Source organism: Sceloporus occidentalis, unplaced genomic scaffold (assembly GCF_023333645.1).
Source record: "Sceloporus occidentalis isolate IW3139 unplaced genomic scaffold, rSceOcc1.0.p SCAF_3, whole genome shotgun sequence".
Classification (NCBI taxonomy): Eukaryota; Metazoa; Chordata; class Lepidosauria; order Squamata; family Phrynosomatidae; genus Sceloporus; species Sceloporus occidentalis.
In genome coordinates, this window is record NW_028316983.1 from 79274240 (window position 1) to 79298231 (window position 23992).

General features: G+C 42.1%; 1 protein-coding gene and 1 long non-coding RNA gene across 3 annotated transcripts in view; both read left to right on the forward strand.

The window, feature by feature from the left end:
* Positions 1–1272: 1272 nt before the first annotated feature.
* OSBPL9 (oxysterol binding protein like 9) overlaps positions 1273–23992 on the forward strand; it is a 94924-nt gene continuing 72204 nt past the window's right edge. For both annotated transcript variants that reach the window (XM_089515126.1, XM_089515127.1), the window contains exons 1-2: positions 1273–1445; positions 21719–21769. In XM_089515126.1, the coding sequence (XP_089371252.1) occupies positions 1335–1445; positions 21719–21769 (162 nt within the window). In that variant the 5' untranslated portion in view covers positions 1273–1334. The remainder of the gene's footprint in view (positions 1446–21718; positions 21770–23992) is intronic.
* Positions 8862–14259, forward strand: LOC149316277 (uncharacterized). Its single transcript, XR_016280452.1, has 3 exons — positions 8862–8931; positions 10994–11049; positions 14186–14259. It is a non-coding gene; the product is annotated as an uncharacterized LOC149316277 (long non-coding RNA).

Consider the following 23992-nt stretch of genomic DNA (forward strand, 5'->3'; position numbering starts at 1 on the left):
CCTGAAGTTTATCACATGACGTCGTCGTTAATGTGAAATAATACAAAGTTAAACTGAAGTTAAACCGGAGAAAAATGGCAGCTTTTCACTTTCAGGAAATTCCGAAACTAAAAAGGTGGCATTTTTCTCCGCTTTAACTTTGCGTCATTTCACTTTGGCAGCAATTTGGTGATAAACTTCCTGAATCTGTGGGTTTTGTTTAAATTCTACTTTAACTCGCGTTTAAATCCCATTTTCCCGTGGGATCTTGCTAGCGTGATAAAGCTATATAAGCCGAGGGTGAGTTTGGGGGGCAAAAGTTATAGATTTTGATATGCCCCGTGGATAAATTGCTTGTAGAGCTCAGGGGCATAGAGCAAAGGATCAAAAGGATGAAGCAAACCAAAACCAAGAACCTACAAAATTCCAGCCACGATGTTTCTGCTCACTCTTATTGCTGTATTAGGTTTAATTCTTTTTTAAGGGGGGGGGGGGAATGTTATGATGTAATAATATTGTATGTGGATGTTTTAACTTGTTGTTAGCTGCTTTATTACAGAAAAGTGGGATAAAAATAAAAGTTTTATTTAACTGGGGGGTGGTTACAGGCATGCAATGCCAAGCCCCCTCTGAAGAAACCTGCCAAGAAAACCCCATGATAGGTTTGCTTTAGGATTGCCATAAGTCAGAAATGACTTAAAGGCACACAACTACAGGCAAAAAAAACCCCTGGAATTACATCAGAGTAGAGCGAATTAATGGGTTAATTAGAGTGAATAAGTGCATTGACACTGAATTAATGGTCCTTACATAAGTGTTGACTTAGGGCCAACACACACTGCAGAAACAATCCAGTTTGAGACCACTTTAACTGAATGCCAGGGAATCATGGGAACTGTAGTTTATTGTGGCACCGACCAGAGAAGGCTAAAAAATGTCTTAGGGGGAGTTTCCCAACGTCTTTCTCGCCCCGCCCACAAAGGGAGACGCGTCCTCCAACGGTTTTTTCCAGGTCACGCCCCTCCCTTGTCCGCGCGCTCAGGCCACGCCCACTTCTGCCTGTCGTTTAAGTTCGGTGGGTTGTTTTCTTCCTCCTACCGTCCTGACAGCGGCGTAGCTCCTCCCCCGTCTCGCGCTGCTTCACTCAGGCATCGCCCATTGACGGCGTTGGCTCGCGCGTGCGCCCTGAGTGAAGCAGCGCGAGACGAGGGGAGGAGCTATGCCGCTGTCGTCTATATATACTCCCCCACCCTTCTCTGTCTTCACAACCGCCACGTGCGCATGCGCGCTCGAGACAGCCGTCCGCCCTCAACCGCGGGCTGTTTGTCTCCCTCCCACCATTACCGGTTCCCAAGATGGCGTCCATCATGGAAGGCCCTCTGAGTAAATGGACCAACGTGATGAAAGGCTGGCAGTACCGCTGGTTCGTCCTCGACTACAACGCGGGGCTGCTCTCCTATTACACGGTGCGTGTCACCCCCCACCCCCCACCCCCACGAAGGGCTGTGTGGCTGAGTGGAGCTTTCTTTCTTTGGGGGGGGGCCAAGAAGGGAGTGGTCTTTCAGGCTGCCTCCCAGCTGAAGGGAGGGGGTTGGGAGGAGGAGGAGGAGGAAGGGGGAGCGTCACAGCCAATAGGGGCGGGGGAGGTTCCGCCATTAGCCAATAGGAGGAGAGTTTGGGAAGATTGACGTGGAGAGGGGCGAGAGAGTAAGGTTCAACTTGCTGCGACTCAAGTCGGGGGCAGCGAAGGGCCTGGTCCTTTGGGGATGGGAGCCAAAAGAGCAAAGAGACACAACTGAGCAGCAAAGTTAGGCTGCATCCACACTGGAGAGATAACCCGGTTTGGCACCGCTGTAACTCTTTGTCTGGTTCAAGGCTAGAGAATTTTGGGAGTTGGAGTTTGGAGCCAGACAAAGAGTTAAAGCTGTACCAAACGGCGTTATCTCTCCAGTCTGGATGCAATATGCAGAAAATATGATACCAACAGCAGAGTTGGACACAGTTGGAGGCTGAGTGAAGATAAGAGGAAGGGGCACCAACTATCTTAAAAGATGACGCAATATTACTACACTTGCCCCTCCACATTTGCTGGGGTTAGGGGCACAAGACCCCCATGAGTGTGGAAGAACCGCAAATAACAAAAACGTTGTCGTTAACCTGAGAGAACACCTCTCTAGGGATCTCTAGGTCTTCCAGTGCAAGTCTGTGGCCAACATCTGCCAGACATTGACCATAGGATTGCGCTGGAGGAGCTACAAATGCCAAGTGGAGTGCTCTCTCTAGGAATCGACATCCTTCTGTGTGACTTTTGCTTCAAGTTGACCATAGAGTTGCGCTGGAGGACCTAGCAATTCCTAGAGAAAACATATTAATAAAATACGAGAATTATCAAATCTGCAGAAGTCAAAGCTTGAGGGTCCATTTCCCTGCGGAGAAGGTCAAAACATCCTCTAGAATGGGGTTCTCTTCCCATTTGCTCCTGTAAAGCTCAACGGGAGAGAGAGAGAGGGAGTGAGGGCTGGTATAGACAGACAAAAAGAACATGCTTCCCAGCAGCTTGGGGAATGTGGTGTACACACAATGTGTGCCCCCCCAAGACACCAGGGACACGCTGTGAAGCCACCCCAAGCAACTATATAGAGGTGGTGTGAACGCTGCATGCTGCCAAGACCTGGAAAAACCACAGCTGTGGTGGAAAAGGCACCTTTTCCCAGCGGAAAAAGAAGCGGCTTTCTGCTGCTGCTTGTTGCTCTGGGAAAATGCTGGGTTGGGGGCATGGTGTGCGGTTTCTGCGGCCCCAACTCAGCGATCTGTTTCACCCCTGAGAGTCACATTAATTTATTTATTGAATGTATACCTCACCTTTCTTCTGGGATGGGATTCAAAGTAGTTTGTAGACATAAACAAGATCACATTTAACAATTCTATTCTTCAGAAGTTACAAAGGAATTAAATACCAGTGCTATTAAAACCATCAATAAAATTATTAAAACATATTAAGACATATGTACTGGGAGGAAGCCAGGAAATAATAATAATAATAATAATAATAATAATAAATTACTACTAATAAAATAAATCACACTACACACAACACTGCTAACACAAATCTTATCACAAAGTGTTGCCTGAACAAAGATGATCTTAACTGTCGGTGGAAAGAGGGGAGAGAGGGAGCCAACCAGGCCTCCCACAGAAGGATGTTCCACAGCCTGGGAGCAGTCGTGAAGGAGACCATCTTTCGTGTCCTCAACAAATGTGCCAGGGAAAGTAGCGCTACTTGAGGGAGAGTCTTCCCTCCAGATCTTAAAACTCATTCTCCCTTGTATAGGGAGATAAAATGTTGCCATTGCGGCAGGAAGAGGCCCAGGTCCTTATTTAATCCTGCTTATTATTTACACCGAATGGAAAGCCAAGTTGATGAACAATATTTAAGGGCGTGACATTGTCAGTATTTTATTTGAATGTGATATGTGGAGCGATGATGTCAGTCCTACCAGTTAGTGGTTAGAGTGTGTCTCTTTGTCAGAACAAGTCATTATAATAGTCTTCTGACATAAGTCAAGAACTAGGGAGTTCAGTGATGGATGAGTAAGGTGAAATAGGTGGAACGAGTATCTACTGAGGTCTCATTCACAGAGCTGCCAAAAGTTGAAGTTAACTTTGCAGCAACTTTAAGAGTACTTAATTTGTTCTGGAATCCTGTTGGTGTACTTTGCTAGTGCTTTCACCGTTTTTAACGTTGAGCAGCAGACATAATCTGCCAGTACAAAGCCTATTTCTCCAGGCCTTGACTTTCTTCACTACAACTGTGGCCTTTTTCTTCTCACTGCTGCCATCTACACTAATGTAGTTATGCTGATGTAGTACATTGATAGGATTTTGTCCTATGATAGCTGGTAGTTCTTGATGTAGAATTTTAATGTCATGGGAATGGCCATGTCCTTGAGCCTATATTGGGAATTTATGGCTTTGTTGAGTTCTGCATGTTGTAATGAGAAAATAGATTAGTGTCATATAACAAAAAGGTGAAGGCAGCAGTCCTGTTAAGGCATGTATAGTTGCTGTTGTGGTTTTTCGGTAGAGATGCAGGGATAGTGAATGTTTGTACTAGCAAAAATACACAAAGATCCAGATCCTTACTCCTAATTGTTTGGATCTATATACCCAGAAACGAAGCATAACCACAATCCTTGCATCCTTTCCAATAGGGGAGCAAGCAACAAAAAATGTAAAGGGGACACTACCACTTCCTCCCTTCTTCTCTGGATCTCTCCCAACCACCTAACACCACTTCCCTGGTGCTGGAAGAGAAGGTTTTAACATTGGATTAAGAACGGAAGCCACTGAAGGGAAATGGGATACTTGGTGGGCAGGAGAAGTCCAGAGAGGGAGGAGGAGAGAAGGTTTTAACGTCAGATTGAGAAGGAAATCATCTTTCACGTGTGTGTACATGCATACATACACACTCTTTCTCCCTGCCTTGCGAGCTCTTTCAGATATCACTGCTGTGAGGCATTGGGGTAGTGCTTCTTTTAGGACTTTTCTCAGTTGTATTACTGTATTGTATTATATAAGTTGACCCAGAATTTTAGGCATAATTTTGAGCATAATTTTTTGACTTATAATTGAATTATATGGTATGAATCTCAAAGACATTATAGGTATGTTTTTTTTAGTACATATCTTCAGTAGTTAGTCAGTTGGCAGTGGTTGACAACTGTGACCCCCTACCATCTTTTCACCTCCAGCTTGCTTACTTACCTCAGTTTGTGAAGTAACTGCCAAAGATCTAGAATACAAAGTGATACATTCTACATCTTTATCCCAAACCTGTCTCCTTTTCCGCTTGCTTTTTTCTTCAAGAGGCTCTTTGTATCCCTTTTCTTTGTCCCTCTTAACTGTTCTTTTCTTTCTTCAGCAATGCCAATTTCTCCAACAAACTTTTAATCAACAAGAGTCGCATGCAAGTGTAGCAACTTGCATAAATATGACTTGCATAATTTTAACTGCAACTACAGAAGCAAAAATGTCTCCACGGTGTATGTTTGGGAATATACGTCATCGCACCTGTAACGTCCTAGTGCATAGGTCACAGTGGTTGAAGAGAAGACAGCTCTAATAAGTGGGAAAAGTGAACAAAACTAATGCCTGCTGGTAATTTCTAAAGATAGTTTTTGTATTATTACTTGTTCTCTCATGCAGGAACTAAATTTAGAAGAGGGTACATATAATGTAATTATATAAAAGATCAGTGCATCAAGAACATTCTAGGCATAAAATAGAAATATGAAGGCCTGGAGGGGGGGGGATCCACTCCCTCCAGGACAATTTTTCAGTTTTTCCAGTGAGGAAAATAATTGGAAACTTTGTAGGACCTAGAAAAAGCTCTGAAATATTTTCTCCTTTGGAAGGATTAAAATGCTTTCTAAGGATTTACTTAATCAAAACGTCAGGAACTGTGTAGCAGAAATATTTATCTGTAAAACAGTCTACAGAATTTGTGTGTGCATATTGTAATAAAATAAATAAATAATAAACATTTTATTTGTATACCGCCCTTCCGTAAGATCAGGGCGGTTTACAGCAGTTAAAATACACAATATTCAATTTAAAACCATACCAAAAATTACATAAATTACACAATAAACAAAATCAAAACAAAACAAAAAACAAAAGCAAAAGCCCCCGGGTTAGCCTATCCATTGCCTGTGCGGCCTGTGCGGCGGGGGGGCCTATAAGGACTTAATCGGGGAATGCTATTTGAAACAGGTAGGTTTTCAAATCCCGTTTGAATTGGGCCAGGGAGGTAGCTGAGCGGAGCTCTATGGGCAGCGTATTCCAAAGGGCCGGGGCGGTGATGGAAAAGGACCTCCTAGAGGTGGAGGATAATCTCGCCCCGGGAACCCTAAGTAGTTGCTGCCCAGATGTTCTGAGGGTGCGAGGCGGAATGTACGGGGAGAGGCGGTCCTTCAGGTATCCTGGGCCCAAGCCATTTAGGACTTTATAGGTCATCACCAACACCTTATATTGCGCCCGGAAGCGAATGGGCAGCCAATGGAGGTTTTTTAAAACCAGTGTTATATGGCTGGCCCTGGACGTACCAGTGACCAGCCTAGCTGCCATGTTCTGCACCATTTGAAGCTTCCGGGTTTGGTATAAGGGCTGTCCCATGTAGAGTCCATTGCAGAAATCCAGTCTCGAGGTTACCAGGGCATGTACCACAGTTTCAAGGTCCCTCTGGGCCAGGTATGGGCGCAGCTGGCGAATAAGCCGAAGCTGATAACAGGTGCTCTTGACCGTCGCATTCACCTGAGCAGTCAGGTGAAGGGATGAGTCAAGAAGCACCCCCAGACTGCGCACGGAGTCCTTCACAGAGAGCGTGACCCCGTTTAGGACAGGTGGAACCACCGTCATTCCTGGACCAGGGGAACCTATCACGAGTACCTCCGTTTTCTCTGGATTCAGCTTGAGTCGGTTTTCCCTCATCCAGCCCATTACTGACTCCAGACAGGCCACGAGAGGAGAGACGCCATCCTCAGTCACTGCATCAGTCGGAGACATAGAGAAAATAATCTGGGTGTCATCAGCGTACTGATAACCCCGCGCCCCATGTCTCCGGATGATCTCTCCCAGCGGTTTCATGTAAATGTTAAATAGCATGGGAGACAAAATGGCTCCTTGAGGGACCCCAGTTTTAAGGGCCCTCTCGTCGGAGCACACGTCTCCCAGCTGCACCATCTGGGACCTCCCAGAGAGGTAGGACCGGAACCACTGGAGCGCAGTGCCCCCGATTCCCACCTCTGCCAGGCGCCCCAGAAGGATACCATGGTCTATGGTATCGAAAGCCGCTGAGATGTCCAAGAGCACCAACAGGTACACGCTTCCCCTGTCGATGCCCAGACGGAGATCATCGACCAAGGCGACCATGGCCGACTCAATCCCATAACCCGCCCGAAAGCCAGTTTGAAATGGGTCCAGATAATCCGTTTCATCCAAGACCCCCTGAAGCTGGATTGCAACCGCCCTCTCGATCACCTTCCCCAAAAATGGCAGCAGTGAAACTGGCCGATAATTATTATACACCAGGGGGTCGAGGGAGGGCTTTTTTTAATAAAGGTTTTACTAGGGCCAATTTAAGAACAGATGGAAATTGCCCTTCCCTCAGAGATGTATTAATTATCCGGCGTAACAATGAAGTTACAGCCGGTCCCCCCTGGGCTGCTAGCCACGAGGGACAGGGATCGAGAGAGCAGGTTGTCTTCCGAACACTTCCGAGGATCTTGTCCACATCCTCGGTACTTACCAACTCAAACCGATCCAGCTTAACTAAGTCCACGGAGGCCCTGGACGCCTCTACGCTAGGTTCTGCCTGAATGTCGGCGTTAAGACCTTCGCTTATCCGAGAAGTTTTATCCACGAAGAAGTCATTAAATAAGTCACAGCAGGCCTTAGAAGGTTCAAGGATCTGGTTCAGGGTAGGAGGGAGCTGAGTAAGCTCCCTAACTACCCTGAACAACTCTGCTGGACGCGACTCCGCGGACGCGATACGAGCACCATAGAACAAATTCTTTGCTGCTCGTATCGCCTCTCCGTAGTCCTCTTAACAGTTGGGCTAGGAGAGTCTTGTCGTCTAAGCGATGTGTTTCCGCCAACGGTACTCTAGCCGTCGTAGTTCCCGCTTCCTCGCCCGGAGATCTTCCGTATACCAGGGCTTACGTTTGGAAGCGGGTCTGAGAGGGCGCTTGGGAGCGATGCTGTGTATAGCCCTCGAGAGACCGGTATTCCAGATACCAGTCAGGGCGTCAACAGAATCGCCGTCACTTCCAACCATGTGTCCCTCTAGGGCTGCCTGGAACCGGTCAGGTTCCATTAGCCTTCGAGGGTGGACCATCCTAATAGGTCCACCACCCCCGGGAGGGATCTGGGTAGAGACCTTGATTTTCACCTCAACCAGGAAATGATCCGTCCATGGCAAGGGGGAAATATCAGATATTTCCACCCACGGATTTTCCACATCAGAACAGAAGACCAAATCGAGAGTATTACCCGCACAATGCGTAGACATGCATGTCACTGAAATCCGAATTTTTAAAAAACCTAATAAGTGTTGACATCTTCATGAAAGGAGCATATGGGGAGGTGGTTTATTGCTTGTGAAGATATACTATTGGGAGAATTCAGTCTTTTCATTGCTGAGTTCATCTTTATATCTAAATTTGCTGATGATTTAGTCCTTATGATTGTGACTGCATCTGCCCAAATAATTTTATTTTATTGGTTGCAAATTATGTGTTTTCTCTTCTTATTTTTACCTTACTTATCAGATGGCAAAGCTAATCTTAGGTGGTGCTAAGGTAGTGGCTTGAGTGTTGGACTAGGACTCTGGGGACCAGTGTTCAAGTCTCTGTTTGAGCATTAAAAGCCACTGGGTGACCTTGGGCAAGTCACACACTCTCAGCCTCAGAGTGTGGCAGTGGCAAACCTCCTCTGAAGAAACTTGCCCTATGATAGGCTTGGGTTAGGGTTGTCATGAATAAAAAATGACTTGGAGGCACATAACAACAAAGTGTAGCATATATCAGTTTGAAAGTTCTTGTTTAGTACAGGGTATATTTATAATTTTGCTTGTATAAAATTAAGGATTCTATGTTTTTAAATTCTATAAATGTGCCAAGTAGTGCAATTGTATGTACTTAGTCATGAATACATTGCTAAAGTGGTAGAAAAAGTTTGATGTCATTTCTAGGCTGATTCTGTACATGTCAGCGTAGAACAGTAGCATAACAGGCCACTGCAAGGTGTTGTTGCTCCTTTCCATCTTTAGGGGACCAAACGTGTCACTGTAAATTAAAAGGCTGATCTTAGTGATGTTGACAGCTATCATATTGGAGATTGGCAACAGCTGGAGATCAATAGATAAACCTCTCCATAAGAACCTGGCTCAACAAGGTATGATGTATAGCCGTCCCTATTTGAAAAGCTGACATTAAAATTAAGATCAGTACACCAATTTTGTTTCAGTATGGCATACATTTATTGTGTTTTCTTATGAAAAATCATTTTCTTGGTATCCACAACAAAACCAGCTGAAGTTTGGAGAAAACCATTTTAATCGATATACAATTGTCAGTAGTGGAAATAATCCAGTTTGTTACTGTTTTAACTGCCTTGGCTCATTGCTAAGGGATCCTGGGAACTGTAGCTTTGTGAGACATTTAGCCTTCTCTGTCAGAGAGCTACAGTTCCCTGGATTCCCTAGCACTGAGCCAGGGCAGTTGAAGTGATCTCAAACTGAATTATTTCTGCAGTGTGTTTTGGACCAGTATTGACTTTGGAGCCATTATATCAAAATGGTGGTTCTGCAGCAAAGGGAAAAGGAGATTTAAAAAGTGGGAGAGAGAAAGAAGGGGAGAAGACAAGAGAAGACTATAAAATGTACCAAAGCTCATTATTGTTTACAATTTTTTGTATAAGAACTTAATAAGTCTTGATGTGTAGTCTTTTTGTATTTTTATTAAAATGTTTTTAAGTAGCTTTTAAAATGTACTAGAAGAAAGTTATGTTTGAAATAACTATGGTGTAAACAGTGGCAAAGAGCTGTGCAGCTGAAGTTAAATTTACAATTAAAAGTAGAATGACACAGGTAAAAAAAACCAATGTAGCAGTATCAGGGCCTGTTTTCAAAGGCATAAGTGTGGAAACACTTACAGAAGCCTCTTTTTATTGTCATGCTGCACACATTTCAAATTGTAGCAATATGTTGCTTTGTTACAAAGGAAAATAAACATTCTTACATAAACCTCCCGAATGAGGTCACACTGCATTCCATTCTCATCTGATGTGTTGGACTCTCTCTGCTTCCAGTAACCTGATATTTCTCTACATGTTAAAATTCCTAACTTGTTTTGTAAACAGAAAAAATAACAAATGGCTGGAGACCACTTGTAGCTATTTCTACATGTGAATTACTTTTGCACTTGATGACTGGTTTTAGTCTTCAGAGTGACAGATAGATAGATGGATAGATTGAAGGGATTGCATCATGTGGGAGGAGGAACAATTGAGAAGTCTCTCCCATTGCACAATAGCATTATATGTAATACTGAATTGTGTGTATAGATAAGTGGCTGCTTATTTAGTTCACACTGAAGTTTAGTAATCTAATGCCATTGTTTTGCTTCAGTACAGAGCTAGGTGAAAAGAAGGTTCTATATCTAGCTCTGAATGTGAATACAAAAAAGTCCAGCATCACTGGATATTTTTGTGAGGGAAATTGTAATGAGGGAAAGTGTACAGTATGTCCAAATCTTAATTTATTTTTTCTTCCATTATGCTTCATTGCAGGGGTCTACCTTAGGCTCTAGCAACTAAGGGTTGTTGGAAGAATGATAACTAGGGGTGGATGAAGTACTCATTCTTCAATCTTAATTTATATCCTTGAGCACACATATGAGAATTCCTTTAGCTTCATAGCAGTCAGAGCCCTTAAATTCATCATGTCCTTGACTTGTGGGTGGAATTTTGTAAGGTGAAATATATATCCTAATCTCTCCTCCAAAATAGCGCAACCCTGTGTATCCCTTCCTCCCTGCACTTCCAATAGACTTCCTCAACATTCCATGTCCCTTAGAGGGCTAAGAGTATGGCCAGGCTTCTCTATTTCGTCCCCCCCTCACAAATATAGAACTTGATATATTCTCTAAATATTTAAGAATAATAGTTTTTTTCCATATCAAATTGTCTATATGTTCTCAAACTGCTGCTCTGCTTGTGATAAACTGAAGATTAACAATGATAGGAACATGCTTACTGGTTATTGTGAGGGGTTATACATGTTGCAGAGGACTTGAAGATTGTAGAGATACCTCTAGATGGAGCTGTTATTTTATGCTAAACCCTTCTTTTGTTTTAGAGAAGTGTGTGTCTCATTCTGTATATAGAAGTACATTGTACCCCTCCCTTTGCAAGTTAGGATGGGATTAAAATTCTAGTATCTGTTTAATTTGAGCAGGTGGATGCTGAGGATCTATTGCATCTTACACAGGAGATTTATGGCTGGGTCTTCAGGTGCATATTTCAAATTATTTAGGTAAACTACAGCCAGTCTGTAACTGCAATCAAAGTGTATTCATCTCTCTGCTGTGTGTGCCATTGACATTTATAATCTTCTGGTGTAGCATTTGTGAGTTGATGAAACAAGTTCTGGAGATTCAAGTCTGGGAACAGTTATTTTATAGTGTACTAGACTGTTGTATATGTATCTGCAATTTGAAAATAACAATCTAACCTTTGTGCTATACCTTCAGAAACTTTATGATAGTTCTAATAATACTGAGATAGTCAACAGTTTTAAGGAGATATTTGCCTGCAGCAGGACCAAAACATGTCATACTTGAATTCCTACCTATAGCCACTGCCTGCCTGAGATAATTGTGTAGCTTAGAGAAGATGCTTAAGAGTTCAAATTTAGGTGCACATGCACTAAACCACACCTATCCATTCTCTCTTCCTTTTTTAGGGTTCTTCCAAAAAGATAAAGCCTCTGGCAATTCTTGCTTGCTTAGTTGCAGCTTAGTATACTACTGCTATCTGGGGTATTTCCTGGTAAACATTTTGAGCATCTACTTTATTTCTTCTGTTCTACCTATTTAGGAGGGATTCACACATAAAATGTATATTATTATTATTATTATTATTATTATCATTATCATTATCATTATTATCATCATCTTCCTTTCTCCCCCAAAATTGGGACACAAAGTGCCTTACAAATTACTTATTGTTTGACCTCTCAGCATCGTTTGATCAGTCATGAAGGGATTATTGTAGTGGGCTCAACATCTGTCTCAATCACAACTCACTATCAATTAAAAAATGCTTTTTGTACTAAACTTCCCGTCTCTGTGATCATGATAGCCTTCTGGGACATCTGACTGCTGTGGGACTTGTGGGTACTTTTTCCTTTTGGGTCTATTCCTGATTTGATGAATGCTCTCTGAAGATCCACCATTTTAGTGTTGGGCTTCAGTGCTTTGATGATAATTCCTAACTCCATCTCTCTTTCTCAACTCATGCTAAGGAGGCTGTAAAAGTCCCTAATTACTGTCTGGAATTGGGTGAACAATTTGGGGCTCAGTCCAGACAAAATAGAAGTTCTATTGATTGGCAAAAAGGCCAACTGATATTGGAAATAACAACATGCTCTAGATGGAGGTTGTATTCTTTCTGAAAGACCAAGTTTGGTCTTAGGCACAGTGTTGCTGCAGGAAATCTAGGATTAGCTTTGCTCAAGTTCAACAAAGAGTTGTACCTCTTCCTAGGAAAAGTGAATTTGGTGACAGTGATCTGTGCCTTAATTACTTACCAGTAAAACTCCTGTAATGTGCTGTATGTGGAACTGCCTTTGAAGAATGTTCAGAAGTTACAGCTAATACAAAAATGGGCAATCAGGTTGTTGTCTGGTGTGCAGTTTAGAGACCATGTCCGATTGATTGACTGAATGAACTGCATGGGATTCCAATTTGTTTCTGATTCAAATTGAAGGCCCTAGCTTTTCACCTGCAAAGCTCTAAATGGATAGAGAGCAAGGATATTTTAAAGCCTGTCTCCTCTCTTATGAGCTTGTCTGGAATTCGAGATCTTCCTGTCATTAGGAGAAGTAGCTATAACCCAACATGTACATGAGACAGAGCTTTCACTATCAAATTTTCATTCAGAATAATTCACACATGGTCTCTAAACTGCACACCAGACAACATCAGTTGGCACAGTGTTGCTGCAGGAAAACCAGGTGGCTGCTTAAAGGATTAGCTTTGCTCAGGTTCAACAAAGAGTTGTATCTCTTCCTAGAAAAAACTAATTTGGTAATAGTGATCCATGGCTTAATTACTTCCCAGTTAAACCGATAAGCTGCGATGGGAAATATAAATGCATAATTTATGAATAGTTTGTCAGGAATGGTTTTGTGAAACAGAACTAATAACTCATGACAGTAAAACAAAAGATGTCGCAGCAACCTCAGTCAGAAAGATACAGAATCTCATGAAAGTGTTTGAATATCATGTCATGCCCAGTTTTTTGAGTTGATATTATATATTAATACATCTGCAGTTTTCAGTATCCCCCCCCTTAAATTTCAACTGCACAGTGCCTCAGTTAACAAAGCAACTGACTTTGTTTTTTGCAGCATTGGCTTTGGGAGGGTGGTGGTGGGGGGTGTTGAAGAAACATAGACTTTCGGTGTTGGGCTGCAGCAGTGTGTCTGCAGTAAACAATGTAATAAAACTTGACCTGGGAAAGAATGAGATTTTACCCTTGGTGATCCTACTGTAGCTGTGCTTATAACAGGCAAGCTAAACAGCTGCCTCCAAAATTGCTTACTGAGCATTTGTGAAGATCAGAACAGAAAGAAAGGGGAAAGTTGATTAGCTAGCCTCACCAGCTACCCTCAACATGTTAAAAATGCCCTAGTTATATACATTTGGCCTTGAAAATGGAAATCATAAGAAAAGTGGAAGCTGGGGAAAGTAAAAAAACTCATCCCTTGAATCTATTTTTGCAGAAGCTTTCAAGTGCTCTATAAGTTCAAAATTTCTTTGCTTATGCAAGGTTTCACACATGCATAATGTCAGTTTTGAATAAAAAAGTTTGCTGAAACATGTTGAGCTGCTCTTTTTCTTTCTTTCTGTGATATAGGAACCATTTCTATATTGTTCTATGTTATTTCTGCCTCTGGTACCAATATCTGCTTTAATTGAGGTATGCTAGTACATGCTGTTTTGTTTACATTTTTTGCAATAATTACAGTAAGATATTCTACAGAATGTAGCTTAATGTGTGATGTATTTCCCCAATCAAATATTTTAGCTTTAGTGCTTGTGGTGTAGCAGGACAAATTTTTTAAGAGATGGAGTCACTTTGTTAAATACAAGTAAAATAAATGTGCTAAATTGGATCCCTTTGGGGGCAGTCATCAAGTGGTCAGACTCAGGAACACTGAGAACTGTAGTCCAAAATATCTGAAGGATATCAGGCTGGGAAAGCTTGCAAGGTTGGGCAGCTTCCAAAGCACTCTAGGAGTTCCATCCCATTGCTTTTTCTGCCAAGTCAGTCATACATAGCAAAAGCAAATTCAGTACTTTTCTCTACATCAACAAAGTGGAAGTTGTGTGCCTTGTTTTTAAAGTGAATTTCTCTTCCACAGGTGTGCAGGATGCATGAATTTCCCTAAAACCATGGAAGTTCTACATTTATATTTTAAAAAGCTATTGTACTGGAAAAATCACTGGTTGTCTTAAAGGGTACACAGGACACACACTCTGTTTTTAAGGTATCCTGTACTTTCCAAAGACTTCTAGGAGCATGATCTACTTTGGAAATCAGATGCTCAAGAACAGAAAAATTTCCAGTGGAAACTGAAAAACTCACATTACTCTAGATCAGAATGGTCATCCCTACCTTTTTTTCACTTGTGTAACCCTTGACAGCCCATTTCCATAATTTGTACCCTTCATGCTAGCAAAATATTTGTAATTAATATAGTTGCTGTTATTTGTTATAAGTGTAAATAAATAGCCCATTAATGAGATTAAAAAGCAACTGAATAATAAGGTGAACAGACAGTGCATAAGAACACACACAACAAATATTTTATACACAACAAATGTTTAATATACAGCAAATGTTTATCCTTGAGCTTATTTTGAGGCATATAGGTGAGTTACAGACCGCCCAAAGGGGCGGCCTGTATCCTGCCCTTTCCCCGACGGTTCGGGGCCTCAGCTGCCACAGCAGCAGCCTCTGAGGCCCCGATCTGCCGCTTTCCAGGCCCCGGGGAAGCAGCAAAAGGCCGCTTCCCCGTGGCCTGGAAAGGGTTGTCCTTGGGGCTTCATGCCCCATGGACACTCAATGGCGGTGGGGACGCTGAGAAAGGAGCCACTCAGCCCCTTTCTCATTTGCATCGCTGGCGCAGCCGTGTAGAGGCTGCACCAGCGATGCAAATCCTGGAAGGAGCTCTGAAATGGAGCTCCTTCTGAGGCCGCCAAAAGAGCGCCCCAGGCACCCTCGCGCGGTGTGAGGATGTCACTTCCGCGCTGCCCCATTTGGAGGCAGCGCGGTGGTGACGTCCCCATGGCAGCGCCTGTATGCATAGGGTGCTGCCATTTTGTACGTCCTCAGGACGTACTAGGTTTAGGGGCATGCGTAAAGCATGCCCTTTCCTAACTCTAGTACATCCTCAGGACGTACTTTATGCCCGTTTATAACGGGCCATAGTTTTTTGAAATCGGGTTCAACTGCTGTAAGATACAGTCTTAAATCTGGAACTGCATTCAGTTTACCATAGTATTTATTTTTTATAACTTAATCCCCATCACCACTCTTTGGCTAAATATACATGGGAAAAATTCAGCTTGTCTGACAGTGGAGTCCACCATGGTTGGCATTATGCTCCAGTACCTACTGTATAAATTGGCAGACTTACTGTGAGGACAAATAGGGAAGAGGATACTTTTTGGTGGTGGGGAAATACTTTGGAGGAGGTGCGAGCGATGCTGTGGAGAGAAATGGGAATTTTGTCTCATGAAGGTGGAGTGAGATTTACAGGGAGAAATAAGGGTGCTCAGAAATACTGTGCAGTTTAGAACTAGACAGAATATTCCAGGTGAGGTCTGCCCAAAGCAGAATAGAGTGCGACCGCTACTTCCTTTGATCTGGACACTGTAGTCTTGTTAATATAGCCTAGATTTTCATTAGCTTTTTTGTCTACTGTATCATACTGACATAGAATCGTAGATTTGGAAGAGACCACAAGGGCCATCCAGTCCAACCCCCTGCCATGCAGGAACTCACAATCAAAACATCCCCGACAGATGGCCATCCAGCTTCTATTTAAAGACCTCCAAAGAAGGAGACTCCACCACACTCTGAGGGAGTGTGTCCCACTGTCAAACAGCTCTTACTGTCAGGAGGTTCCTTTTGATGTTTAATTGGAATCTCTTCTCCTGTAGCTGTCATCAGCTCTTGCAACATCGCTTTCTCACACGCATGCCCACTAGAAACAGCAGCTCCTACTTCTCAAGCTCCATAACTGATTATTGATTATTGTGCCATTACTAAAATAAAAGGCCACCCACCCCTGATGTACTGCTGCATAACCCTGGGGTATGTGTACCCCAGGTTGGGAACAACGGTTCTGGTCAATGACAGTGAACTTCATCACTCATATATCTTATTGAGCACAGATACTTCCTTCACAGTAAAGGAATTTGTAAAACTAAAGTAAAAATGGTATGTGGCTTGAATTAGCTTTTAAGTCCTCAGTGGGTGTTTTTGTTTGTTAACTAGGGCCTGTTACAGACTGCCAAAATAAAACTGCTTCGGGTCTCTTTGGAGGTATGCTGTTTAAATGATGCATGCATCCTAAGAATCCGGAAGCTGCACCAAAGCTGTACTCCAGTGCTTAGGAATGGAGTGAGGCTTTGGCGCGACCTCCGGACTCTTAGGACCCATGCATCATTTAAATAGCATACCTCCAAAGAGACCCGAAGCAGCTTTATTTTGGCAGTCTGTAACAGGCCTTGGTATCTTTATCTGTCCAGATATAAATAAGTAAATTGTTATCACTGGATTAATAGACAATATAAAACTTCATTAGCTATTCTTTCATATGTTACGTTTCCAGAGATTTAGCCTTGGTATGAGAAATATGTTGATTCAAATATATTAGACTTTTGTTCTCCTTTAAAGCTCTCTCTTGCCTTGAGGTCATTATCCATCCCAGTATGCTCTTGTTAACTACAGGTGTATCTTTTATGTTTCCAGGTGTGACTAGTTTTCTTAAACTTGGGAGGGGAGTGAGAAGAAGAACAAAAGAATTTTGGTTGTCCTTGGGGTGACTGAGGTATAAACAAGAAAGTTCCAGATTTTTATGAGGTATTTGCTGCCACTTTAACTAGGATTGCTGAAAAGGGAAGGAGGGGACTGAGGCTGTGATTTCCTTATTGCTGGGGATCTAGATACCTATAAAATGAGGAGGGGCATGCTTGCAAAGAAGGAAATGGCACTTGATCCTTAGTATGCTGGAGCTGCATGTGGGTATCGTGGAGCTGGTTGGACTTTTTACCCTTAGTTGTGATAATGTTCAGTACAGTTCTTCAATGTTTACTCAGAAATAAGCCCCAGTGAGTTTAGTGGGGCTTACTCTTAAAATAATAATAAAATAATTTTTTTATTTCTATCTTCTTTTTTGCCAGACAAAGCAGCGTACAACAATTTAAAATACATCCATGTATATATAATGCCCCCTTTAAAACAAGATGAAACAGTATAAGATTAAAAACTACATATTAAAAACCAATTAATCCAAATAATAATAATCATGGGCAGAGTTCACTAGATGGGAAGTCCTATTCATGGCCGAGTATCTTATTCTGGGAAGGCCTGCTGGAATAGATCCGTCTTAATGGCTTTTTTAAAGCTCTCTAGATTGGTAATTTGATGGATCTCGTCCGGCAGGCCATTCCTTAAATTGGGAGTGGCTGCAGAAAATGTCCTCTGGGAGGTCGCCATCAGCCTGGTCTTTAAGGGCTGTAATAAATTCCTCCCTGAGGACCTGAGTGTACGGGGCGGATTATATGGAAGCAGGTGATCCGTTAGATAGGTTGGGCCCGAGCCATGTAGGGCTCCTAGATAATCAAGTAAGTCTTTGTGGAGATTACACCTCTACTAAGTTTAGATACAATAATGTTTTTGTTAGATACGTAGTTACTCTTCATTGGTGTAGTCTGCATTTGCCATTTTACAGCAGCATCAGGAAGGGTCCTTAGTTGAATTACTGTCCTTGCCTTGAGCAGTCACACGAGGGAGCCATAACATGAGAGTCTTTCTTTGCTGTATTTTCTTAAACTTGGGAGGCTTGGGACTTTGAAACCTATTGTTATGTTTTTGTATTTTTCCCTTATCTCAGATCAGCAGAGTAATTCAAAACTATGAATTAGGCTTCCAAACTGCTTGCCTGATAGTTTCTTTTGAGGTGGTTACTAAGCAATTGTTAAGATACTGAAAACACTTATAGTTATGTAGCAATTACTCAGGTCCAAAACACACTGCAGAAATAATCCAGTTTGAGACTGCTTTAACTGCTCTGGTTCAATGCTAGGGAATTCTGGGAGTTGTAGTTTTGTGAGACATTTAGCCTTCTCCATCAGAGAGCTTTGGGGCCTTGATAAACTACAGTTCCCAGTATCCTTAGCTCTGTGTCAGGTCAGTTAACGTGGTCTCAAACTGGATTATTTCTGCAGTGTGTTTTGGACCCACGTAAATATTTTAATTTTATTCTTTTGATATTTCTGTTTCTCAACCTTTTTTACTTATTGCTGAAGTTCCATATCGATCAAGGATCCACAATTGTCTAGTCTTAGTAGTGAACTTGAAAAGAAAAGAAAAGAAAGGTGTTTATCAGAATCCCATTCCTCTATTTATCTACCGCTTGACCTACCTCTACCCATGAGCCCAGGAACAATTTCCCCACCCTCCTCCCTAGCTCAATACCAGAGTTGCAAAGGATGAGGGGATTGTCTGTATGACTTGCACTTTTAGAGTGCTCCTCTGAGGTCCTTTTTAAACAATGCAACAGGCAAAGTCAGTCTTCTTCCAAACCTTTTAGCTGGGAAATGGGGCATTTGCACTTAACAACAACAACAACAACAACAACAACAACAACAGCAACTTCCAAGCTCTAGATCAGTGATTTTCAAACTGAAGGGTGGGATTCACAGGGAGAGGCAGAAGTTGCTAGGGGACATGAAACATGTCCTGATTCCTCCCACCCTCCTCCCAAATTTTGTTCTGGAGGTAAAGAGAAAGGTAATGGGGGTACATAGAGCCTCTGCCTGAAGGAGTAGTAGTAGTAGTAGTAGTAGTGGTAGTTATTTCCTTATAAAATGTTAAAATATGAATAAACATGAATGTGTGAATGAAAACATGCACACTAAACAAATGTTTTTATTCATATACTATGTCAAGCGGCAGGTGGCACATCCACATGTAGATGTAAAGGGGATCACGAGGGTAAAAAGTTTGACAACTACTGTAGAGGAAGGCTAGAGATGTGAAAGCCCAGATAAAAAGTTGAAGCATTGAGGAGAATACTGTTTCCTCCATTTTTTCCAAAGCCCTTCCCCAGAAAAATGAGGAAAATAGATTGTGGGATATTTTGTTTTAGAATAATGAGTAAAAAAATTCAGACAAAATGTTCCTATATTTACTCCCTGCACACAAATTATTTTTAAAAACTGTATGTAGCAGGTAGAGTTTTATGCAAGATGTGCAGTATCTCATACTATTGAAGTTCCTGGCCTTTGTTTCCTTTTCTCAGTTCTTTGTATAGAAGTGAGTGTTTTATGTCTGCTTCACTGTCTGGAGTATTAAATATGGGATAAAGTAACTTTCTTTGCTTTACTAATGCCTATGATTTCTTATTTTTATTTGTTGAATCCCCCCTCCCCCCTCCTCAAAAACTGCCAAAACCAAAACTCTACAGGGAGGTATGTACTCCATTACTGGATTTTAAAAACAACTGAAGACACCATCATATCACTTCAAATTGGTGCTGATGACTGTTGTGGAATGTTACTTCACATAAAAGGATTCTTGCATCTGTGTTTATTGGATTGAACAATTATATGAAGACTAGCATGAATTCCCCACCTGCAGTCTGAAATACATATTTACCACACCATCTGTTGTTTGTGAGAACTAGGCCTAGGTCCTCTGGGCATAGACTCAGTTATTGTGAATATTACATAGTACACTAGGCAAAAATAAAATGTTGAGTGTCATGTTGGTATTACTCCCAAGTATTTGTGCATTCATCTTGAATGAAAGTATGTGTTTCAGAACCTGATTTCATAGTATTTATTCTGAGTAACATCCAGTGTTGGGCCAGTAGAATCTTATGGTTATAATGGTGATCTTATTTCTCCCACCGCCAACTATGCAGCTTTCAAGGCTACCTGAAAATATGCTCCAGAGAGTTTTCTAGCCCACTGAAGTGTATTTTAAGAGTACATGGAAGGGGAATTGGTCTTTTTTCTGCTGCTGGTAGAAGTTTTTTTCTCTCAACAGAAAAAGTTTTCAGTCAACAGAAGAGCAGTGGCATCCATGCCCCTAACTTTGAATATAAATCTTTGAACATACAGTACATTGACTGTAGGTTTAATAGGAAGCAAAATCGTCTGAGACAATTTCAATAAAGAAAAACATGTTTGGAATTGAGTGTTGTATCTTGTTTTTACTGCCTCTGTTGGTTTTCTTGTTTTTTCATGTATTTATGACCTTAGAACCAAATAACATATTTTGCTATTTTAATCACTACATGGTTATTCACTGTTACAGAGTTTACTGTGTTCTATACAATGGAACATATTGTCATATACAGTTTGGTTGCTTAGGTACATCCTAGTTGGATCTTAACAGCTAAGCACCCTGATCCCTCAAATCTAAATTTTAAAGTTTCAGCTTCCAATGTATCCTCCTTCCTAATTTTTTTGCCTGAAATACATTCAAGTCTTCAGTGTCTAGAAGCTGGAACATGCAACCTGGTGCTATCCAGATGTTAGGAACTGCAACTTGTATGATCCTTGGTGGTTATTCATGTTCAAAAAGGATGTTGAGAAATTGGAGCATGTCTAAAGGAGGGTGACTAAAATGGTGAAGGGCCTGGAAACCATGCCCTATGAGGAACTTAGGGAGCTGGGGATGTTTAGCCTGGAGAAGAGAAGGTTGAGAGGTGGTATGATAGCCCTGTTTAAATATATGAAGGAATGTCATATTGAGGAGGGAGCAAGCTTGTTTTCTGCTGCTCCAGAGAACAGGACCTGGAACAATGAATGCAAGCTACAGGGAAAGAGATTCCACCTCAACATTAGGAGGAACTTCCTGACAGTAAGGGCTGTTCGACAGTGGAATAAACTCCCTCAAAGTGTAGTGGAGTCTCCTTCCCTGGAGGTCTTTAAACAGAGGCTGGATGGCCATCTGTTGGGGATGCTTTGATTGAGAGTTCCTGCATGGCAGGGGTGTTGGACTGGATGGTCCTTGTGGTCTCTTCCAACTCTACAATTCTATGATTCTATGTTGGCTGTATAAATTATGTAAACTGTATTGCAAAACACCTAGAGGTCATCTAGGATGACCAAACTCATTAGACAAACTAGTTTTAGGAGATGCCAGAATCATTAAGCAACAAAAATAGCCAATGACTTACAGCAGTTTCCAGTGGTTGGACTATTAGGGGTGGGGAGCAGAGCTTAACATCTGCTCTATGTAAATAGGACAAAAATGTGTTTTTATTTATTTTGTGCTGTCCACGTTGTACTGAAGACAGAGAGTTTGGAAGCTCTCATATGTTTTCTTTGGTTTTTCTTTTTTTATTCCATGAATCTTATTTCTTCATATTTTCAGCAACTATTGAACCTTTTCAAAATGCATTCCTTATTAGAAGTAAGAGAGTAGTGCTGTGGAGCAGTATTTCCTACAAAGAAGTAAAAGAGGGATGTTTTGGAGTTTCTACATATACCAAATTCCGTGTGTATATAATGTTTCATATCCCACTGTTTTTCACCATGTGTACATTTGCTGATAACAACAAACCTGTTGATAGTGTAATTATAAAATTATAACACCGTTCTGCAATTTGTAGTGGTGTGCTGTTACTAAAGTGATTATTTTCCTGTTTCAGTCAAAGGACAAAATGATGCGGGGATCACGCCGAGGCTGTGTTAGACTGAGAGTAAGTATTTCTTCTTATATTATCTTGCACTTGTGTGACACAACATTTAGGGTCATACTGAGATGGCTTTTGTGCTGTTGTGTCAGTGATCTTTTGAAGGCCAGAAGAAATTTCACACAGATATACTTCATAATTAGCACATAGCAAAGTATGTGGGGTTTGTACATGCAATTTAGGCTGTATTATAGCAGTCTGCCATTCCAGGTGGGCAGGACAAAAGTCCTATAAATCAGCCAAACTTGTAAATAATCTCTCCAATTTATGGTGATTTGAACCTCCAAAATAATTTGGGGAATATAGAGGCTTTGGAGAGGTAATCTGGGAGGCTAAAAAATTGTCCTTTAGTGGCGGCGTGGAGCTTGCAATTTATGCAGCCCATGCTTTACAGTTACAGTGCTTTGTAGTGTGGCCACATGAAGAAGAGAATATGCTTCCTGTATCTTTAACTAATTGTGTGGATTTCAAGTGATATAGCTTGCCACGAAACCTAGAAATACCTTCTTCTTTGTTGTTCTGTGAGTTCAAGTCATTTTTGACTTATGGTGACTCTGCAATGACCCTATCATGGAGTTTTCTTGGCAAAATTTGTTCAGAGGAGGTTTACTATTGCCTTCCCCTTAGGCTGAGAGCCTGTGACATGCCCAAGGTCACCAAGTGGGTTTTCATGGCTGAGCTGGGAATTGAATTCTGGTATCCAAAGTTACTGTTAAAACATAGAGGTATATCACATGGAGCTTTTTGGTGGTTTTCTGGCTCCGTTCCGGCTCACTTCCGAAGTGACTGCACTTCCAACGATGCGGTTTCACATCGTAAAGTGAAAGTGTTATCAGACACCATTGCTTTCTATGGGAGCTCCTTGTGAGGCATTTCAGCAGTGATTCCAAAGTGACCCCTCATTTTGATAAAACTGAAAAAAAGTGACTTCACAGAATTCGCTTCCAGGCTCACTGCGATTGCACTGCGATTTGATCTGGTGTGGAAAAGCACTCTGATGCCACCCCCCTTGGCCCCTGTGTCCTGCTCCGCCATTCCCCTCCTCCTCCTTCATGTCATCTCCTCCTCTCTGCCAACCAGCTGATCCCATCATCCCCCGCATCCTCCTAGACCCTGATCTGCTCCCCTCCTTCAGCCTGCCACCAATCCCATCGTCTCCTGCCTTCTCCTAGACCCCGACCTGCTCCCCTCCTTCACCCTGACACCTAACCCATCATCCCCTGCTGCTCCTGCATCCTCATCTCGCCCCCTCTGCCACCTAACCCATCCTCCCCTGCTGTTCCTGCATCCCTATCTCGCCCCCTCTGCCACCTAACCCATCATCCCCTGACTGCTCCTGCATCCAGATGAAGGATGACAGCTAAGGAGGGGGCAGGGAAGGAGGGCAGCATCCAGAGGCAATTCGAATCGTTGACCCCTCAAAGTATACTCTGGTGTGGTAATACAATGTGCACTCACTCCCCTTTGCTTGAATCCGCATCACGTGACTTGCTTGGAATCCAACTGACTTCTCTTCCCCCTCACTTCGCAAGGGCAACAGAAAGGCAACCAGGTGTGGTCAAACATCACATTTTAACCTTAATTCACATTGCTAGAGAGGAGTGACTCTGGATCTGGTATGGAAAAAAATCACACTTAGCATTGCTAAAACAGGAGTGACTGCGGACCTGAGCTGCAACCCCCCCCCCCCCCCCCCGTGTGATAAGGTCCATACTCGGGGGCATGGAAAGCTGTAGTACCTGTTTTTGTCCCTCCTTTTTCATGTAGTCATCCAAAAGCATAGCTGCTTCTTGATGTTAGTTGCTCCTGTCTATTTTCTTGGAGTTTGTCATAAAGAAGGTGCCTAGAAGCTTCTGCTTTCTTTCTGGATTAACATCAATTTAGTAAAATGTCCAACCTCCCCCTGCCCCACCTTCTAATTAATCAAAATTTTAGAGTGAAGACATTGAAAACTTCTACTTAAATTATGAATATCCTGATTTGGTAAGACTTTGCTTTACTAAAATCTGTCTTTAGAGGACTCTTTATTTAAGAAGGGGCTAAAATGATGTATGAAAAAATAAGAATGCCATTATGATGTCCTTATTGTTTGATAACCCACAGTCATAAAGCACACAGTCATAAAGCCAGTAATGATTTCAGCATTCTGGTTGCTTTAATTAAAGAAGAAGCTTGAACTGGCTGAATTAGAGCTAAGACAAATTTATACTTCTTTCCAATATGTTAAAG